This window comes from Thunnus thynnus, chromosome 3 (genome assembly GCF_963924715.1).
Source record: "Thunnus thynnus chromosome 3, fThuThy2.1, whole genome shotgun sequence".
NCBI lineage: Eukaryota > Metazoa > Chordata > Actinopteri > Scombriformes > Scombridae > Thunnus > Thunnus thynnus.
Genome location: NC_089519.1, coordinates 6,389,608 through 6,409,622, shown reverse-complemented (window position 1 = coordinate 6,409,622; position 20,015 = coordinate 6,389,608). Strand labels below are relative to the sequence as shown.

The following is a 20,015-nucleotide window of genomic DNA, read 5'->3' as shown; positions in this document are numbered from 1 at the left end:
CGAAAAATGCCTAGTTTAATTTTCCACAGCCCACAGTGACATCTTCAAATGTCTTGTTTTGTCCAACCAATGGTCAAAAACCCTACAATATTCAATTTATAATATATAAAAGCACATAAAAGCAACAAAACTTAACATTTGAAAAGGTGGAACGAGCAAATATTTGGCATTTTTCTAATGACTAAAACAGTTCATCGCTAATCAAAATAGTTGCAGATTAATTGATCAACTAATTGATTAATTTATCATTGCAGCTCTAGTAATGAGTTCATGAATAGACTTAGTTATTAGAAGTTCAAAGGTTTCTGAATGCTCTAATGTTAAAACTACAAGAGCACAGCATGACCAGCCAATCTCTTCTCGCTTCCATCTGCTCCCAACTTTCTGATTGGACCAGGCAGCTGTTCAGACACACAATGGCTGATATGGGTGCAGTTGCTGCGCCCCACCTCCACTGGCATGCCCTCTGACCTTCAGCCGGTTCGGTATATATATCTAGGGGAGATGAGGAGAAGGCCCCTGGCAGCCAAAATGAAGTCTCTGGTGTTTGTGTGCTGTTTGCTGTCTCTGCTGGCCCTGTCTGCTGCAGGTATGGCCGAGGGCTTTGGGGTTTGGGGTAAAACTTTTCAGGTTTTTCTGCTTGTTGTCGGATGCATTTGGATTCTCCTGGAGTTATTTAAGCAGGTATGAAAGAGGTTTTGTATGTATGTCTTGCTGAGACTTGGAGTGGCTGTAACAATGACAGTGATAGTTCAGCAACAGGTAAAATTGAAAGATCCATACCTTTAGTCTCAAATTGCTTTACGTAATGTGTGTAAATGCACAAGTAAATGTTTTTCTGATTGCACCTTTTGACTTGCTGCGTTTCTTATGCTCTCTACTAGTTTGAGGTAGTAAGAGAAGCTGATTATGTCTTTCAGTTGCATCATACAGCTTGCATCCTCTCATAGAAAAGTCCCTCTTTTCTGTTTCCAATTGGAATATGTGTCCAATTTTGACAGACATCTGAGTAAACCACAGCTGATCAGGCAGGAAAAGTGTTGCAATATGTTATGGTGGTGCAGTGTGGAGCTTTGCGGTTGTACATGGAAATGTCAGGGCTGAGGTGTGACACCAGCTGATGGAAACTGTCCTGCTTGCTGCTTATTCCCACTGCTCTGGAGAGAAACACAGTGACAGCACTGACAGACTGACTTGGACTCACTACAAAGAGACACATTCTCTACTGCAGCCAAAAGCAAAAACTGGCTGAAATGATTAGTTCCCCCACTGGATCTATTTTGGTTCGACTATCTTTTCACAGCCAATTACATGCATGTTATTTCACCAGTCAGTGCTCAAGTGTGGATTTTGACATTTTAGAGTCACTTGGTGTTTTAGCCTTCATTCTGCAACAAATTAATGTTTTTAAACTGTGCGAATCCGAAATCACTGCTATGACACTATTCATTCATAATTAAATTATGATGGTTTATAGATCGCTTTACTTGTTTTAGTCAAGTTTTACAGTTAGTGACTTGTCATGCTTGGTTGACGTCGAGGCACAGGAGGATACCCTTGTCTGTCCTTGCACTGGTTCATTTTGGTCTTCACATGCAGCCGTAGTCAGGTGTCAGGCATCAGTCAGACAAAGTCGTCACCAGATACTGTGGTCACCAATACTGTGGACTGATACACATCTCTTAAACACTCCAGGGAATGCGCACATATCTTTATCAAGTACATATGCACACAAATATTCCCAGCTAGAAGACATTACACGCAAACAAAATAATTGTGAGACATCCATGAGTGCAAATAGATAGTCTGCAGCTAAAATCAGCGCAGTGCGTTTAATGTCTCATTAAAGCCTCATCACTCCTGTCTGTCTCTGCTCTGATCTGTCTCCAGAGCTGCTAATCTGTCATTCCAGGCAGCAGGGTCTAGCTCCAGGGGATGTCCCAGCTAAAAGGGGCATGAGAGAGCAGAGCAGACATGACTAGATAATAAAAGTTCTATGAAAAGTTGAGGTTAATGACAATAAACTGAAGTAGTGACAAAGGTGACGTGGCAGTGTCCTCCCCCTCTGTATTCATTTTTTTTGTTTGTTTACCTTTTCAGAAAGGGTGAGATTTGACACAAAGGGCATAATGAGATAAAATAGGGGAACATGGCAGGTTCCTCAGCAAGGAGAGATGGATTATGTCACACAGAGCTCACTGATGAACTCACTGATTGTGTCTTTACCCTCACTACAATGAATGGTAGCATGTTAGCAACAGTTCTTCGTCCGCCAAAAGTTTTTCCTGTTGCAACCAAGGACTCTGCCTCGTAATCTCTAATTCCTGCATCTTGCATTGTGTTACATGCAGCTCTTCATTGCCTAGGAATATTGGGATTATTATTTATTGTTGTTATGTCTGTCTATATGTTGTGCTGTTGACACTGTGCACTGAGTGTTCTTTTCCATGCTGTACTGACAAAAAAGTGGTGAAGTGGAAAGGTTCAAACTGGTTGTGTAGATTGAGAAATACAGTGTATAGTGCATATAATTAGATGCTGAGAAAGATGCAGAATGTTTAAAAATTTGATCAAAACTATCACTAGTTGCATGTTCCTGTTACTGGGTGCTTTTGCTTTGGGCACTGATGCCTGAAGTTTCCATGTATTTAAGCATATTAACTCATCATTCATTGTGGTTATTATGCTCACAATAGGCAGATGTTGTCACTCCTAGTGCTGCTGATGCATTTATTGGTCTTTGGTCTTTGAAAATAGTCTGAGTCACCCACTGCCACCCACTCACTATTGCAGGGAATGTGAGCAATAGTGCAGTAGAGTTGCAGGCCAGCCTCATGACAATCACAGGGAAGAAAAGAGCGTCACACTTCCTGAAAATAGGAGCGGAATTATCCCTCCTTCTTTTCACCCTCTGACGCATTGTGGGACTATTTCAGTCTTTGAGAGGTACCATGCTGCACCCAGGCACCTGTCCCTCTCTATCCCCACGACAATGTGTTCTGCCCAGGCTTTCCTGCAGCAACAGCAGGGTCCTGGGAGTGAGGAAGCCCTACATAGACACACAAATGATCAAATGATCACACAGAACAGTTGTCTATTGTTTCAAGCTCTTTTTTTTATTTGATGGATGTGTATTTTATTTATGCTTGAAGCAACTTATAACGGGTGTTGCAATACTATCAAATGTCTCATTTTAATGCTGCTAGAATCCATATTTTCATATTAGCAATGGATTGAATGACTATGTGTGATGTGCAAAAGAGATTCATATTGAATCATATTGTTTTGGTTTTACAGCCCACAATTATACTGTTTTGGTTCGGTCTCAATGTTCTCTTCAACCTCTTTCCAGCTGCAGTGGGCAGCTGTTTTCCACGAAAAACACTGTATGCTTCCCTGCCCAGCACCAAACAGCAGACAGACAGACAGACAGTTAGCAACTAACTAGTTAACATATTGGAGCATTTAACAGCTAAAGAGTTGGTGGAGACCAAAACAGAGCTAAAAGGAGAGTAAATGTTTGACTTACATTCATCAGGTTGAAAGAAACATAATTCCCAAAAATGAATGCTTTGTGTCTGCTGGATGTGTAAGTAAGCAATTGTTTGCTGACATATTCACCATATTAACTTTATAAAATGATAATATATCAGTTTTGTGCAGGCCACTGGCAGCAAAAAATCATTCTATCAATATTGCTTAAAAACACAAAAATGTTAAGTATGGCCCACAGATGCTGCAGCCTATTGGTTCAACCATTTTGTGTCAACATGTACTGAATGTACCAGAATCACCGCTAAAATGCTAACATGCTGATATGTAGCAGGCATCATGTTTACCATGTTCACCATCTTAGTTTAGCACATTAGCAAACGAATTGGCACTAAACACAACGTACAACTGAGGCTATGGTCATCAACTAAGTATTGGACAAAATGAAAAGTTGGTCTGAAGATGACGATACATGAAAAGTTAAAGGATGCTCAAAGTTATTACAGTTCATCTTGGGTGCATGTTCACATCAACTGTCATGGTAATCCATCCAATAGTGTTCAAAATCTTAAATTACTTATGCAAAATATCCTGTATATACCTGTGCCTCTAAATAAATGTACATAATTATGCTAAATAAATCGCTAAAATACATCTTGTCCACCTCTTGTTCGCCTTGTTCAGTGGCTGGCTTGGTTGTTTATTTGTTTATTAGGATCGCCATTAATTGCTACCAGGGTAGTAACTATTCTTCCTGGGGTCCACAAGGGAATCGACTGGGATACAGGTTGTACCTCACTGTAGCCTGCTACTACAATGAATGTGCATCCTTGAGTATGTGACCGTCAGGGTACCCTGGGGGTGACTATCCCAACTGGTGTCCAAGAATGACAGGACCACAGTTTGATTGATATGCAGGGCCTTGAGGGAAAAAGCTAAAAACAGAAAACCCATAGAAACCCCTTGGTTTTCCCAAATAATTCAGTAACGTTTTGTACATTTGCCAATTTATATGTTCCTTCTGTATAATGTTAATCTGAACAAAATATGATCCAACTTTATTATTTTCACATGTCTTCTTTCACTAATATGTTCCACCATCTTCCTAACTATGTTATCTTTAATTTAATTTGGCCACTGCTGGGGACTAGCTCAGCAGCAGAAACTGATCTCTCCACTTTATCTTCATAACTCTCTTGAGGCATCCAGCATGGAGACAAGCCAGCAGACTAAACTCAGTTTGTATGATTGCAGTGGCCTGCGTTTAGATGATACATATGAATAGCTGTATATATATATATATATATAGAACTTTTTGATTTAACAAAATGCACCTTTAATGTTAGCAAGACAGAAGGCTTGTCCCTAAATCATGACATCAACGTGTGATTCCTACATAAAGCAGGCAATTAATGGACTGAAATCCCAAAACAAAAAAATCACAGAATCTTTAGCACATTTACCTTATTCACCCTAACATAAACAACTAGTTAATGGTCATTTGGAACTGACCTTGTTATGTAATGTCGAGTACCTTCGGTACTTCAGGATCTTTGGCCGCTGCTGCTGTTCATGTTACAACAGACAATGCTGTAGCTTCTCTGTCTTTGGACAGCATCCAAACCTCCTCCGTAGCTCGATCAGAGCAGCATCTAAGCACCCTCCTCAGGTTACCCCTCACTACCCCCACCACCACCCTCAACCCCTCATTTGTTTCACTCAATTACTGACACCTACAGTACACTTAAGTCTGGCACGTTTTACGCATCCTGGGCCACACTGAATGCCAGAGGTTGGACAGGCAAGTCTCATACCTCGACCTCTGCCAGTGACAGCAAGGGAGTACACGATGAATAAGTGACTGTCACTTAATCGTCTGTAGTAGTTTCTCTTTGTCAGATGAACTCGCTATCCCCCTAAAGTTGTCAAAAATGACGCTGACAAGAACAAATCTTGCTTGATAAATATCAGTAGACCTTTGCATGATTTTGATTTGGGGCTTGGACTCTTTAGTGTGGTTGTAGCGGTCACCCATTCCTGGATACTTGCTGTCATTTTCCTTTTCCCAGTTAGTTATAGCTGAATGTTGAAATTCCTCTGATTTGATTGGAGGGTTATTCAGACCACCTGTTGCGCAGGGCGTGGGGACTGGCTCCTAAATAATAATTGAGAGCAGGGTGCATTCCCCTCTTGGCCAATCAGGGTGTGACGACGCCCTTTCTTTGATGCTTAAGAGAGGTGGGAAATTGCATACCCATGTCTTTTTTGATCCTTCCTCAACTTACTGCAGACCTAATTTTAGCAGATATTGTCACAAACACTGGTCTTTTTGGGCATTTTTAAGATTTCTTTGCTGTTTTTTGCTTTTCTGATAGAGGGCCATTTCAAACATTCTGGAGCCTAGTTTGAGTGAATATTAAGAAATCACTTTTCAACTAGGTTACCTGCATAAGGAGAGATCTTAGTGCTAATCATGCAAAGGTTTTTCCTTGCCTAACAATAGCCTAACGTCTTCAGGCTTTATTTTGTTATTTTGTTTATTTGTTTATTTTCATTGAAATCTCCTTTATACACATTTCCTTATTATCAAAGAAGTATTTGTCCATTATTATTGAGGAAGCATTTAATTATAACTGAAGAGTTATTTGTTAATTATTATTAAGGAGACATTTTGTCATTGAGTAGGCACTGGGAAGTTTGTTTATCCAAGTAAATATATTTTGTATTTTTATGTGGTTGGGAACTGGTTCACAGGCTTCTTTATGATCATCTGAAGTCAGGGAAATCAGTACTGCCACATGGTGGCCCTGAGGTGCAAAACACAACAACACTTCAGGAAAAACATTAACAAATCAAAAAACACAACCTTCCTGGAAAAAACTGTGACGAATCTGAAAACACAATATTTCAGAAAACACATTAACCAATAAAATGTTGTGTTTTCGGTTTTGTTGTTGTGTTTTCTGATTTGTCCATCTGTTTTGCACCTCAGGGCCACCATACTTTAGCTAATTAGAATGCATTACCAGCGTAATCACTGATGGTCTGGCCAAACACTGGAGATCTACTGGTCTCACTTGTAGGGTTTGACTGGGTTCATATTATAATACACAGTGGTCTGCCATAGACTTGGAATAAGACTGTTTGATTTTCACTGTTGGTAAACATCACAAAGCAGAAAACATTGTAGAACAAAACTGATCTTCACATATGTTTGCACACAGTGTGGATGCTTGAATATATAAGCTTGATGTTCTCTGGTCACTAATGCTGACAATCCCCTCAGGAGGTGATAAGCGAACAAAGCTTCCAGACACAGGATGTGACAAACGACATCATGAGCACTAAATAGTTGGATGTGGGATTCAGGGCCTTAAAATAGCGGAAAGAAATTGTCATGGATCAGTGCCACAGAGGGAGAGTACATGAAGTCCTGCTTGCATCATTTAGGACCACTGACTGTGGTCAATGTTTAGGACAGCTGGATCAGTATAAAGCTATTCACTACTACAGCTTGTGATTTGACTAGACTGACTCAGAAGCAGTCAATCTTTCCTTCATCTCACTCTTTTACATCCACTTTTAAAAAAGACTGCAGTCGAGTGATATTCTTTTTGCCCAGTTGGTTGTTTTGGGCACTCCAGACAATATGAGATCGCGCTAACATGTTATTAGATCAAGAACAGTGGAATTTAGTAGCAGACTTGGCATAGCATATTAATGTGTTGCATCTTCAATTAAAGGGTGGTTTCACAATTTTTCAAGTCTGTCTTAAAACAACAGTCAGGTGCCTATATGATCATTGAAACAGGTTTTACTTGCTGTAATTGTTCCTCATGTTCATACTGGCCGTTTGTAGATCTCCTCTTAATCCGCTTTCAATCTAAGTGATGGAGGACAAAATCCACAGTCCTTGTTTTGTGCAAAAATGTTTTCCAAAGTGTGAAGATAATATAAGGCTTCAGCTGCCCTTGTTGGGCTGCAATGGAGGGATAGTAACAAAAATAGGGAATTTTGTACTAAAAAGAGGATAACTTTGGAAGATATCCACTTGATTTCACTAACTTAGACTGCTGAAGCTTCAAATTAGCTTCAGATAAACTTTTGAATAACTTTTTACACAAAATGACAACTGTGGATTTTGTCCCCCATCATTTGCATTTCAAATCTTTAATTGGCCAGTATGAACAGGAGAAATGATTATAGCAAGCAAAACCTGTTTCAATGTTCATATAGGCACCTGACTGTTGTTTTACAGACTTCAAAAAGTGTGACCCTATCCTTTAACTATAGTTTGATGCAATTGATTGTCAGTTTTTTTGCTGTTGCTATGCATCGTTTTACCACACGCATTTTGAATAGTCATAGCAGGAAAAGCACAGGTGTTACTAATGATATTAACAATGGCACAATTGTATTATTTTATTATTAAGCCTTACAAAATGTTGACCGAATACTTAACAGTAAGAGCATCTAAAGTGATAAGCACATGCGTTAGCTTCTTCCTTTAGCATTAGCCTGGTTCCTCTTTATGGGCAAAGAAGTCTTACATATATGTAAACCTATAGTGACAGCTGTCTTAGTCTTCCTCCTCCACACCGACCCCACTTTGTAACATGAACTGTAGACATACATTTAGCTGTCCCACTCATATCACACTGTGTACCACTGTGTGTTCCCCAGTCTGACTACCTCACAGGCCGTTATAGAGGTAGTATATAAATAGAGGTCACTGTGCTCTTTGTACACTGTGGTTTTGAAGGGTATCTCATGTACATGTATGCATGGTAGGTGTAATAGAGAGGGAGTCCCAAGTTTAGATATGATTGTTTTGAAGCCATAGTAACTGTAATCTGTTGTATGATGCTGAGTGTGTGCAACTTGTTCTTGAAAATGTCTGCTATTGTCTTTAATTGATATGAGAGAAGGACTCCAACAATCTTTGGCTTTGCTCTTGAGAAAACCTACAATGTTCATAGACATGAACATGACACCAAGTATTTAAATCAAATGAGCAATCGACTTTGTTGCTGACTTATCAAAACTAAATGCACATAATTTTCGCGGAGACAGATTCAAATGGCTTTTAATGGAGGGGGTTATTCCACATAGTTGGGACACTGATTGTCAAAAGAAGTCCTAAACCCTTCCAAGTCCTATAATGTAAGATATTAAAAAGATGTCGAACAAAATTATGTTTTATATCCATAAGAATTACTGGTAGTGCTATTTGGGTTTCAAACAAATTGTATTTTCTTGTGGGGAAATACTTTTTCTGAGGCTTTTCTAACAAGAAAATAATTTGATTAGAATTGAGCTGTGGGGAGAAACATTTTGTGCAATAACTGTCAGATTTTAAGGATGCCAGCAAAAAAAACATATTGGCACAAATTATTGTAACAGGCTTAAGCTGAATTCAATACTTTCTTTGTTTTAAAAAGATTTGGGTACCTTTATTTTCGAGAAATGTGGGCAAAGCAAGTTTATATGAACACTGCAAAAGAAAAGAAAAGAAAAGAAGAAATATAACTGTTTATATTGTAAGAATTCAGATACAGCTCCTTCCTTTTGATTGAACTGAAACATGACAACAGTAATTAATGTACTGTATACAATGAGAATAATTAGATTCCATCATGTCAACTCAGCTGTCCTCTTTTACAACTGTCCACTGCAACTGTCCACTGTATGAGCGCCTCAAATAGTCCTCATGTCACCATTCAAGGAGCTGAAATCTGAGTCTTAAATCGGGGAGGTGCTGAACATTTGATCTACTCTGTACTTGATCAGTGAAGTGCTGACATAAAGAACAAAGGTGACTGGTCAGCAGAAGTCTAGCTGAATTAAATTAATCGACAGTTAGTTGCATGCAATCTGATTGGTCATAAAAGTATTTCTATAGGGAATATATAGATCATTATGGATGCACATTGCTTTGAAGACAACCATCAAAGGCCTCACAGTTAGCCAAATAACGGCTGTACTCGCTAACAAAGTAGAAAATATTATGCTATATGCTATATTAGCATGTATGAGTGTGAGATGAATGTATGACATCAGAAAGTCACAGCTATTCACTATGACAGTGGATTCTCACTTTTGTGTATTGTTGTTTTTACCTTTTTCCAAGACTTCATCAAGTAATAGGTGGAGTAAAAACAGATCTCTACTGTTGCAAATATGCTTTGCCAACAAACAAATGACTAAACAAATACATGTAATAATGTAAAATCAATTTATGAAGTGTTTTCAGGGAATTAAAATGATCGTCAGCGGTCACAGTTCTGATCAGGAATAAATTTAACATTTTTATGCCAAGATGTTATTTGTGTGGGTGTAAAACAGTGCTGATCAAAGACCAGCACACAAACTAACCTCATCTAATCGCATTCTCTCATCTCCTCGCTTCATAGATCTCTTGGCAGACTCCTCCATCCATGATGAGGAGCATCTGGTGCGTCTGCAGCTCCAGCAGCCAGAGGGAGACCTCTTCTCCTGTGGATGTGACACAACAGAAGATCACACCAGCCAGAGCTCCTCCAACGACACCCCAGCCCCAGAGAGGGCCATGTGTCAGCCCTGTACACCCCCATCAGCTTTAGGTGCTCCCGCTGAAGAAGAGCCAGCCTCGCCCTCAGAGCAAGAAGAGGAGGAGGAAGCAGCTGCAACTGAGGAAGATGCTCCCACTGTTGAGGTAACAAGTGATGTGACAGAAGAACAGGAGGAGGCAGCTGCCCAGGAGAAGGAGGAAGAAGGAGAGGAGATTTCTGATGAAGAGGCTGATGCAGAGCCTGTAGAGGAGGTTCAAAGTGTAGAGGAGGAGGAGGAGGAGGAGGAAGTAGCTGAGGAGGTTGCATCTTCTGAAGAGGAGGAGAAGGTAGCAGAGGAAGAGGAGGACCACACAGAGGAAGGAGGGGAAGAAGCAGAGGAGGAATTGCCTCATGAGGAGGAGGAAGAAGAGGATGTACCTCAGGGAGATGATGCAGAAGAGGAAAAACATGCTGTTGAAGAAGCAATTCAGGAACCAGAAGGTGAAGACAAACAGGAGGACACAGAGGAAGCAGCCGAGAAAGTGACAGCAGAGCCTGATGAAGAACCCGAGGCTGAGCCAGAGATGATTTCAGAACCAGAGCCAGAAGCAGAACCCGAGGCTGAGCAAGAGGTGATTTCAGAACCAGAGCCAGAAGCAGAACCCGAGGCTGAACCAGAGGTGATTTCAGAACCAGAGGCAGAGGCAGAACCCGAGGCTGAGCCAGAGGTGATTTCAGAACCAGAGCCAGAAGCAGAACCCGAGGCAGAGCCAGAGGTGATTTCAGAACCAGAGGCAGAAGCAGAACCCGAGGCTGAGCCAGAGGTGATTTCAGAACCAGAGGTGGCTGCAGAGCCTGAGATTGAAGAGGCTGCAGGACAAGAACCAGAACCTGAAGTAATTTCAGAGCCGGAGATGATTCCAGAGGCTGAAATAAAACCAGAGCCTATTGTGGAGGTGGTCACACCAGAGTCTGTTGAGGATGTGGCCGTGGAAGACGTACCCATGGAAACCACAGTGGAGGAGGCTCCCGTGGTGGAAGAGAAACCTGTTGACGTTGAGGAAGCGACAGTGGAGGACATGACTGCAGAGGAGCCTGCACAGTCTACGGCCAAAGGTACAGAAAGAAGAACACCAATAATATGAAGTACTCACGTGTATCTCCTGTCATCTCAAAACAGGAGATACACATGAGTACTGCCTAGCTGACAAGCAGCTACACATAGAGAAGGTTGGGATGATATTAGAGTAAATCTCTCCCCATAGTGAGAGCTTCTGTAATTAAAGAAGCATGCCATTATCTGGTGACTGGGTGTTGACACCTGCTATAAAAGACGATGGCTGAGTCTCAAAAGAGTTCCCCATCTCTCACTCGGATCCCTCTTCACTGCCTTATTCATTACACTCATGTGAGTGTCATTTAAAGTTTTCTCATGTAATGTGCGTTGTAGTTTTTAAATGGTTACTAAAAACATAGTAAGTAGTATAGTAGTATATTTTTTGGTACAATGACAAGAAAGCATCTTTCTGGTGCAGACACAAAAAGCTTGTGTTCTTACAGTCATATATTTTGTGATCATGAGAAACTATAGTTTTGTAAATTTGTGATCCCCTGAATCAGATTTGGTTTAATATCAGCTTTTTCTTGTGATCACAGAACTTTCCTCATCCATCTGAAAAGCCTTTCAGAGAGAAATAGTTTATAAGTTGTAATTAATGGCTTTATTAATGGTTAATTAAACATTTAATGCTTAATATAGGTCAGTAATTGGCCATTGATGAGGACAGATTTTGGGTTGCCAGTGTGGCTGATGTTAGTTAGTTTTATTTACAAAAACAAGTTAAGCTCAAGGAGGATATACACAGGACGAAGGGAGTTTTTTTTTGGCAACAGAAAAGTTGTTACTGATCTATAAAAAACATTACTTACAACTCATAAAACCTATATAAAGTATGCCTTATGGAACCAAAAAAAAATATATATATATCTGGAAATGTGATGGGGATTTAGCTGAGATGGGTCATGGAATTACAGCAAAGATCTCTATCTTTCTCTCTTCCTCTCTTGGGCATGCCGAGCCCCCAGAATATGACACTGAGTGTAGCTAAAGGGGAATTAGCAACAACCTCTGGTACAGAAATAAACAGACCGAAATAGCAGAGGAAAGGAATAGACAGATAGATAGGACAACAGCATGATATAACAGTGGAGCTTGTACTCAGCCCAGATGGTCTGGTCACTCATAGCTGAGGAAGCCATCTACCTGGGGATCACATTTTTTTTGTAACCATGTCAGCTGAGTTTTCATGAATTGTCTTTGTAAGCAGATAAGAGAATGTGGTTCACTTCACAGATGTAATATGATCAGTATAAGTCATTGTATGCCACAGAAAACTGCAAATTAGTTTTCAAGGCCGTCCTTGTCAGATCAAGCATTAAGAAGTAATTTACCACATTTAGCAGTCTTAGGGTTTATAATGTACCAGTTGACTGAGAGTCTGTTCTTCCAATCAGCAGGTGAGGATGAGGCAGCAGGCCCAGCACAGAGGGACCGCTCCCACATTGAAGAAACACTGCGATTGGCTACTGCTGAACCCTCAGAAGAGTTCTCAGGTAAAGAACAAATACATCTCAAAATTACTGACATCAGAAAATTTATGCTTAGAATTCTTTTCCCCCCTGAAATGCAATGAAAGGGCATAACGTACACCCACCAACATTCCAGTCAGTGAAACGCACATCCTCTTGATCAAAAACTGGATCCTTGCTGCGGAAGTTCTGTGTGGAGAGCTCGAAATGAAAATACAGCAGAATGTTTACAGCTACTTTGTCAATGGAAAAAGAAAAACAGATGTGTTTGCATGTGAACAAAAGGAAGTTTGAGTCAATTTTGGGGGCTGAAACTATTCTGAAAATTGTTTCATGATGTCCAGGTCCTGGGGCTTTTATGTGCAAGTGTGTGTACTGTGTGAGTGCATGAACTGAGTGTGCGTGTGCTTGCAGACATGTCTTGAGGCAGGTGATTAATCAGTGTAAATGTATAACTCTGTCCTTGGCATGAAGGCCTCTCTGTTCTCTTAAATCAGACTGGTTCTTTTCAGAGAGTCCTGCAGAAAAGCCAGTCTCTTAATCACCTCGGCTCAATTCAATAAACTTTATGAGGGCAATTCATCACTTACTGCCAAAGCAATTGTTGCAATCAGTAATGATAGCAAGAGCATTAATGAAAGTCCTGTCCAAAATGGTGCCATTACACTCTCTCTCTTTCTTTTTCTCTAGCTGCTATGAAGAAGCTGTTGAACATCTACCACAAGGCCATCAAGCCAGTGGAGCAAGCCTACAAGTACAATGAGCTCAGGCAGCATGAGGTCACAGGTAAATCAGATTCTGATTGAAGATCACATCTGTGTAACATGGAATTTGTTTGTTTGTATATTTGCCAAATATCACATGCACTATCTTAAGTAGGCTTTACAGCAACAACAAAATGATCTGTTTATGACTTAAACTGCAGTTCACTTCATATAAGGTAAACTGTAATGATGTATTTTGTTGAAAACTCTGGCACCAGTGCCATTAATCATCTGATACACCTAAAACCATAATTGTGCTTCAAGCATGACTCATTGGAAATCAAACAGAAACACACCATACCCACCCATCAGTTTTAACCACCTGTTTCAGTTCACCACAGTTAACCGCACAGTACAGTTGTGAATGGTTTAAGAAACTGGGGTTGCACAGAAAGATTGGGGTGCAAATAAAGTCCCAGTTAAGACGAAATGGAGCCCCGACCTGATGTTGTTCAATCTGGGAGAGAAGCACAATAAGGACTCTGTCTGCTGATAATTAAGGGGAACGCTGTGCAGGCCAGCCTCCCTGCAACTTTGTTCCATAGCACTTGAGGGCAGGGAGTAATAGTAATTTATGCTAAGGAGCAGGATGAGGACTTCATGCTGTGCCATGTGACCCCTTGTGGTGCAGAATAGAAGAACATGTACACAATCAGGATGTTTAATGTCAGTGTGTTCAGCGTTTTAACACCAAAATATGTATCACAAAGGGATACTGTGTGTTTCATTAAATCAGAAAGGGTATTTTTTTGGAATATAAATGTTCTTAACAATTACATGACAGTTTCCACCTATTAAATTATGCGTTGTCTTGTGTGTAAGTTTGATATTGTGTCCTGAGGGTGGCACTAGAGGAGAGATAATGGATCTAAATGGTTGTGTTCTGTACATTTGATTTCAACCTGCCCATCTGATTTGATATTTCCAGTGAAAGAACAAACTTTGATCTAGAGATGGTACAAGACAAAAAGTCATGAACATTTTCAGTGATCATCCTCAGCGGACCATGAATGTTCATGCAGAAAAAAAATGTTTAGCATTCTGTCCAGTTCTTGTTGAGATATGTCGCTCTGGACAAAGGTATTGGCTGGACAAACAGATAAACAAACATCGTCATCCTTAAACAATATAGAGAAAAAAAGATCCTGCACAGTTTTATCTTTGTGAAGCAGATTTTTTTATGCTCTTCCTCTCTTAATCCCTCTCTTGCTATGTCCCCACTGCAGATGGGGAGGTCACCTCTAAACCAATGGTTTTGTTCCTTGGACCCTGGAGTGTCGGCAAGTCCTCCATGGTCAACTACCTGCTGGGTCTTCACGGCACCTCGCAAGAACTTTACACAGGTTCATACTGATCAAACTAGACTGTTTGTGACGCAGCTTGTCAGTGACGAAGCCATTATCCAATGATAACAAGTGCAAATGACAAAAGTAGTGATAGTAATCCACAAGCTTCATAATTATGTTGATATATTACAGTTTTGTGTAAGATTAAGGTTACCCACTCTTCTGTGATGGTGATCATGATTTATATCTTCATTATCATAAGCTGTACTCATTTATTGATAATAACATCAACTAAACATTAGTTAACTTGTGAATTAAGGATGAATTTTTAAGGTAAAGTTTAAAGTGTTGCTTTATGTATACCAACATATATCAAGTAAAAATTAAACTATACAATAAACATGCTGAAGTCCATAAATTGTCCCTGTTAAATCATTCCCTTTTCATCCCTTTACCAGGTGCTGAACCCACCACCTCTGAGTACACTGTCATAATGCATGGTGAGAAGTTTCGGACCATAGAAGGCATTGTTATGGCAGCCGACAGCTCACGGTCCTTCTCCCCGCTGGAAAAGTTCGGCCAAGGCTTCCTGGAGAAGTTGGTGGGTATCGAGATGCCCCACAAGCTGCTGGAGAGGGTCACCTTCGTGGATACACCTGGTGTCATCGAGAACCGCAAGCAGCAGGAGAGAGGTGAGCATTACTAATGGAATTATGTTAACATCACAGCTGCAGATAGCCAATATTAATTTATTAATTTTAGTTTTTTTTCACTGTCATGCCAAAAAAGTGTTCTCTACCATATTACACCAAGATTTCTCCTCCCAGGCTTATACAGACAGATATGTAGCTGTGGTCAGAGTGGAAGCTCAATTAATCAATGACTGAGATCAGTGGAGTCAATATCAGCAACAGACATCAGCACCATATTACATTAGCTTGTCAGCATGGCATAAAGTATCAGTAAAATAAATAAACAAATAAAACACTCAGATTCACAGACAAATAGGCAGACCAGCAGGCAGTATAATAAGCCTCCAGGCACTCATAAACACACACACACACACACAGAAATGCACACATACCACAACCACAATAGGGAATTAATTAAATATTAAAGTTGCACAGTGAGTCAAGTTTATTTATTATGCATTTTAACAGATTTACCTCTAAGAGTCTGTGAGTCACATCACTGTATGTGAGAGTTTCACTTTAAAATTGAAGATTCCCTTGTACCGTATTGAGCGATGAAACAATTTTCAACCATGAGCTCTCAGCTGAAAACCTTTTCATGAAATGAATCCCCTCCCTCCTCTCCCTCAGGTTACCCCTACAGCGAGGTGTGCCAGTGGTTCATTGATCGGGCTGATCTGATCTTCCTGGTGTTCGACCCCACCAAACTGGACGTGGGTGGGGAGCTGGAGATGCTCTTCAGGCAGATGAAGGGCCGCGAGTCCCAGATCCGCCTCATCCTCAACAAGGCCGACAGTCTCACCACCCAGGACCTGATGAGGGTCTATGGAGCCCTGTTCTGGAGCATGGCGCCCCTGATCAACGTCACAGAGCCCCCTCGGGTGTACGTCAGCTCCTTCTGGCCTCAGGACTACTCTGCAGACACCAGCCGAGAGCTCTTCATGAAGGAGGAGACCTCTCTACTGGAGGACCTCAACCAGGTAGGACTTCCTCACTTGTTTTCATTGACAATATGATTCTTTGAGTTTAGACACACCCAATGTGGTAATTGCTTCGTTAAGCACCAGCCATGTTCACCTCACCACATTTTCAAAAGATTGACAATAATGTTTTAAATACTGGAGATTTGAGAAGCCTAATTGTGACTTAACTCATGAATAACTTGCAATATACACCTCTGTGAGTTATCTTTGTGTAAGAAGCACTTAATGTGAAGATGTTACTCAAGTCCTTAATGATGGTAGAAACAGTAGACTCTATATTGTTCCCTAATTAAAAATGTCTGTCTTTCTGTCTTTTTATTTTTCTCTCTCCTTCTGTCCTTTCTCATTTCTCTCTCTTCTCCTCTGCAGGTGATTGAGAACCAGATGGAGAACAAGATCGCTTTCATCCGCCAGCATGGTATCCGTGTGCGCATCCATGCCCTCCTTGTGGACCGCTACCTGCAGACCTACTATGACAAGCTGGGCTGGTTTAGCGACCCCTACGAGGTGTTCCACGACATTGTCACTGACCCGGACAAGTACTACATCTTCAAATCCATTCTGGCCAAGACCAACGTTAGCAAGTTCGACCTGCCTGACAAGGAGGCCTATCAGGACTTCTTCGGAGTGAACCCCGTGTCCAGCTTCAAGCAGCTCTCCCAACACTGCAGCTGGAGTGGCGGCTGCTTGCTGGACAGGATAGAGAAGGCCATCTCGCAGGAGCTGCCAGCTCTACTCAGCAGTGTCAGCAAGGGCGCAGACGCACCTGCACCCTCGAAGTCCGCCCCGACACCTCCGCCCCCGCTCCCTGGTACCTGTGAGGGTCCTGGGTGTGAGGAGAAACCCAAAAACCGCTGGAGGAGGCAGTGAGATGGAGGAGGAGGCAGTGAGATGGAGGAGAAGGGTGCAGGAGGAAGAACAGAGGAGGCAGATGGCGGCAGCAGCAGCAGCAGCCAGAGGCGTTCCTGAAATAATCCCCACTGATTCTCAGGACTGGATGTGGGGAGACTGAGCAAAACAGAGAGAAAGAGAATAGAAAATGTGCAAAGATGTACCAAGCAGACCGGGGTCGGATTGTACTTAAAAATACTATCTGATCTGATCTGATGCTATTCTTACTGCCTGTTTTTTTTCTGCATGAAGTACCAAATGGACAGAATTTACTCCACCAGAATAGTTCAAATAGTCTTAGACTAAAGTTGTAAAACTAAAGTTGATACCCTCAGTATCTGGTACTTAAGTGAATCAAAACTAACAATGAAAAGTGTTTGCATATTTGACTACAGTTTGGTAGAAAGTGTAGATAAAAAGGTGTGTAGTCAACTTTCCATCTGAAGCTTTCGCTGTCTGACAAAACATGCTACTTGTCTGCAGCACAACATATTTCCAAAAGATGGAAATGAGAAAAAAATAGACCTCTGTTTTCTCTTATATGTGAATAAAATCAGAGAATGGTTGTTTTCTTGTTTCTCCCAGTTTTTCAAGTTTGTATATTATTTATTCACATCTTCAGAGAAAGATGCTGGCAGTGACTACTCCTCCAGAGAAACTAAACGCTGCCACTCTTATGTCTGAAGAGTCAGTCACATCTGCTGTGCTGTGTTTTCACCATCTCAATCCACTTAGTCACCATGTTAATGTCCTAAAAACAGTGTGAGACAGAATGGTGCTCTTGTAGTGTTGATTTTAGCAGTAGTTCAAACACATTCAGTCAGTATGCTGTCCTACACTACACTGTACTGTTTCTGTATTGTTCTATACTCTTTTCATTCTCCTCAAAACTCCATCATTTAATTGCAGTTTTCTGTCCATGTAAGCTTAATGCCAGTGTGGCCTTTTCAGCCCTCTGAACTGTTGCTAGTTTTACCTCAACCTGGCTGCATGCCACATGGGGCATTTTCTTTAAAATGTAATCTTTCCTCGTTCTTTTAGGTCTGTTTGTAATTGTTCTTCTTTTGTGTGATTTCTTTTGAATAAACCACGAAAACATTTGCAGGCTTGTTTCCTTTGTGAGGGTACAAAGACTTTACTGATGAGAACATATCGACTGAAAAGATATATAATTCATACCATTTTGTTGTTAAGTTGCAAAATGCAATAAAAGGAGGAAATATGAGCCAAAGACAAGCTACAAGCACCAGCTCTCAGTCTCTCATACTGACATGCAGCAGTTTGGACCTCAGAGTAAAATACTGCACATTGATTTGTTCACACATAACAACATTGTATGGATTAGAAACATGTAACAGCTGGGTGAGCACACATCAGCCTAAAACTCCATTGACAATAAAATAAAAATGTAGTTTTTTGGATAGCTGTTGTTTAATTAACCATGCAGTGACTGAAAAAAGCCACCAGGAGGCGCCTTCATTCAGTGTGTTAATCAAACTGACTCCTCAGCAGAGTGAATGGTAAAAAGAAGCTTTATGTCTCCATATCAGCTGCTAAAGTTTCACTTTTAATACGGGGTGACTCAGGGGAGAAAAATGCCAATTAGAAAGAAAAAAAAAGAAAGTAAACATTACTGAGGTTTTAAACAACTGTACAGTACTTTCTTACTTGGTATTCTATCAAAACAGGACACAGTTCTGTCTTTAATGCATTCAGTGATAATCTAGTTAGGTAGCATGTGAATATTCCTCTGCTAATCATTTGTCATGGTTAAATCTTGTTATAATTCCTGTATTATTGAGTTAAATGTGGGTTCATTCAAAGCAGTGAATTCTTTTTGTTTGTCAAGAAGAGTGTATGTGTGTCTGAGTGTGAAACCCAACGGTATTTGAAAGTGATGGTCTGTCTGAAGTCAGCTTGGTATTGAATCATAAACACTCTTTGGCTTGATCACACCACAGTTACCCAGTGATGTGGCAGAGCCAATATGACTGTGACAATGACTCACCCAGGTCCACTTTAAGTAACAAATTAAGTACATACAGAGGATTTTGTCTTGGTCACACAACTGCAATGTCATACCGATGAGTTTCACTAAATATATTAAAACAAAAGACTCTTTTAGCACTTACTAAGACAGTCCAGGAGAGCAGAAAGTACATAAAATTCCTGCTGTAAATGTAAATTCAGTTATCTAAAGCTTTGAGGACTGGTCCTTATTAAATTCAGTAACAAGAGATTAGAACAATTTAGCTTGTCAGCGTGCAGATACACATATTATGGATCAGAATATCACTCTCAGTGCTAATCTTCCCCTTTCTCTCTGCATTTGTGCATATCTGTTATTACACACAGTAGCTCTGACCAACTTTTGTATAGGTCAGAACTCAATCCTCTTTTTGTCCATCGAACAATTTTCTTTACCGCTTATCCTCTATGGGGTCACAGGGGAGCTGGAGCCAATCTCAGCTGACATTGGGCGAGACGTGGGTAAACCCTGGACAGTCAATCACAGGGCTAACATACAGTATAGAGACTCTCACATTCACAACTACGGGCAATTTAGAGTCAGTCTGCATGTTTTTGGTCTGTGGGAGGAAGCAGGAGAACATGCAAACTCCACACCGAAAGGCCCTAGCTGGCCAGTGGGTTTGAACCCAAAACCGTCTTGCTGTGAGGCGACAGTAGTGAATACTGCTCCATGCTGTCCTCAATCCTCTCTTCATATATAGTTAAAATGGCTTTGTTAGCACAAGTAAAACTGCACACTGACATGTGGATAAAGGTT

General features: G+C 40.8%; 1 protein-coding gene across 2 annotated transcripts; it reads left to right on the top strand.

The window, feature by feature from the left end:
• The first annotated feature begins 478 nt into the window (after positions 1-478).
• On the top strand, positions 479-18,327 carry LOC137176373 (sarcalumenin-like). 2 transcript variants are annotated; one of them, XM_067582579.1, is made up of 8 exons: positions 479-589; positions 9,906-11,138; positions 12,540-12,635; positions 13,302-13,397; positions 14,602-14,718; positions 15,120-15,353; positions 15,984-16,333; positions 16,706-18,327. In XM_067582579.1, the coding sequence occupies exons 1-8, from the start codon at positions 505-507 to the stop codon at positions 17,204-17,206; spliced, it is 2,712 nt and encodes a 903-aa protein (XP_067438680.1). In that variant the 5' UTR covers positions 479-504; the 3' UTR covers positions 17,207-18,327. The 2 variants fall into 2 exon arrangements, with proteins under 2 accessions (XP_067438680.1, XP_067438679.1); XM_067582578.1 differs by having other exon boundaries at positions 12,537-12,635.
• The last annotated feature ends 1,688 nt before the right edge of the window (positions 18,328-20,015 follow it).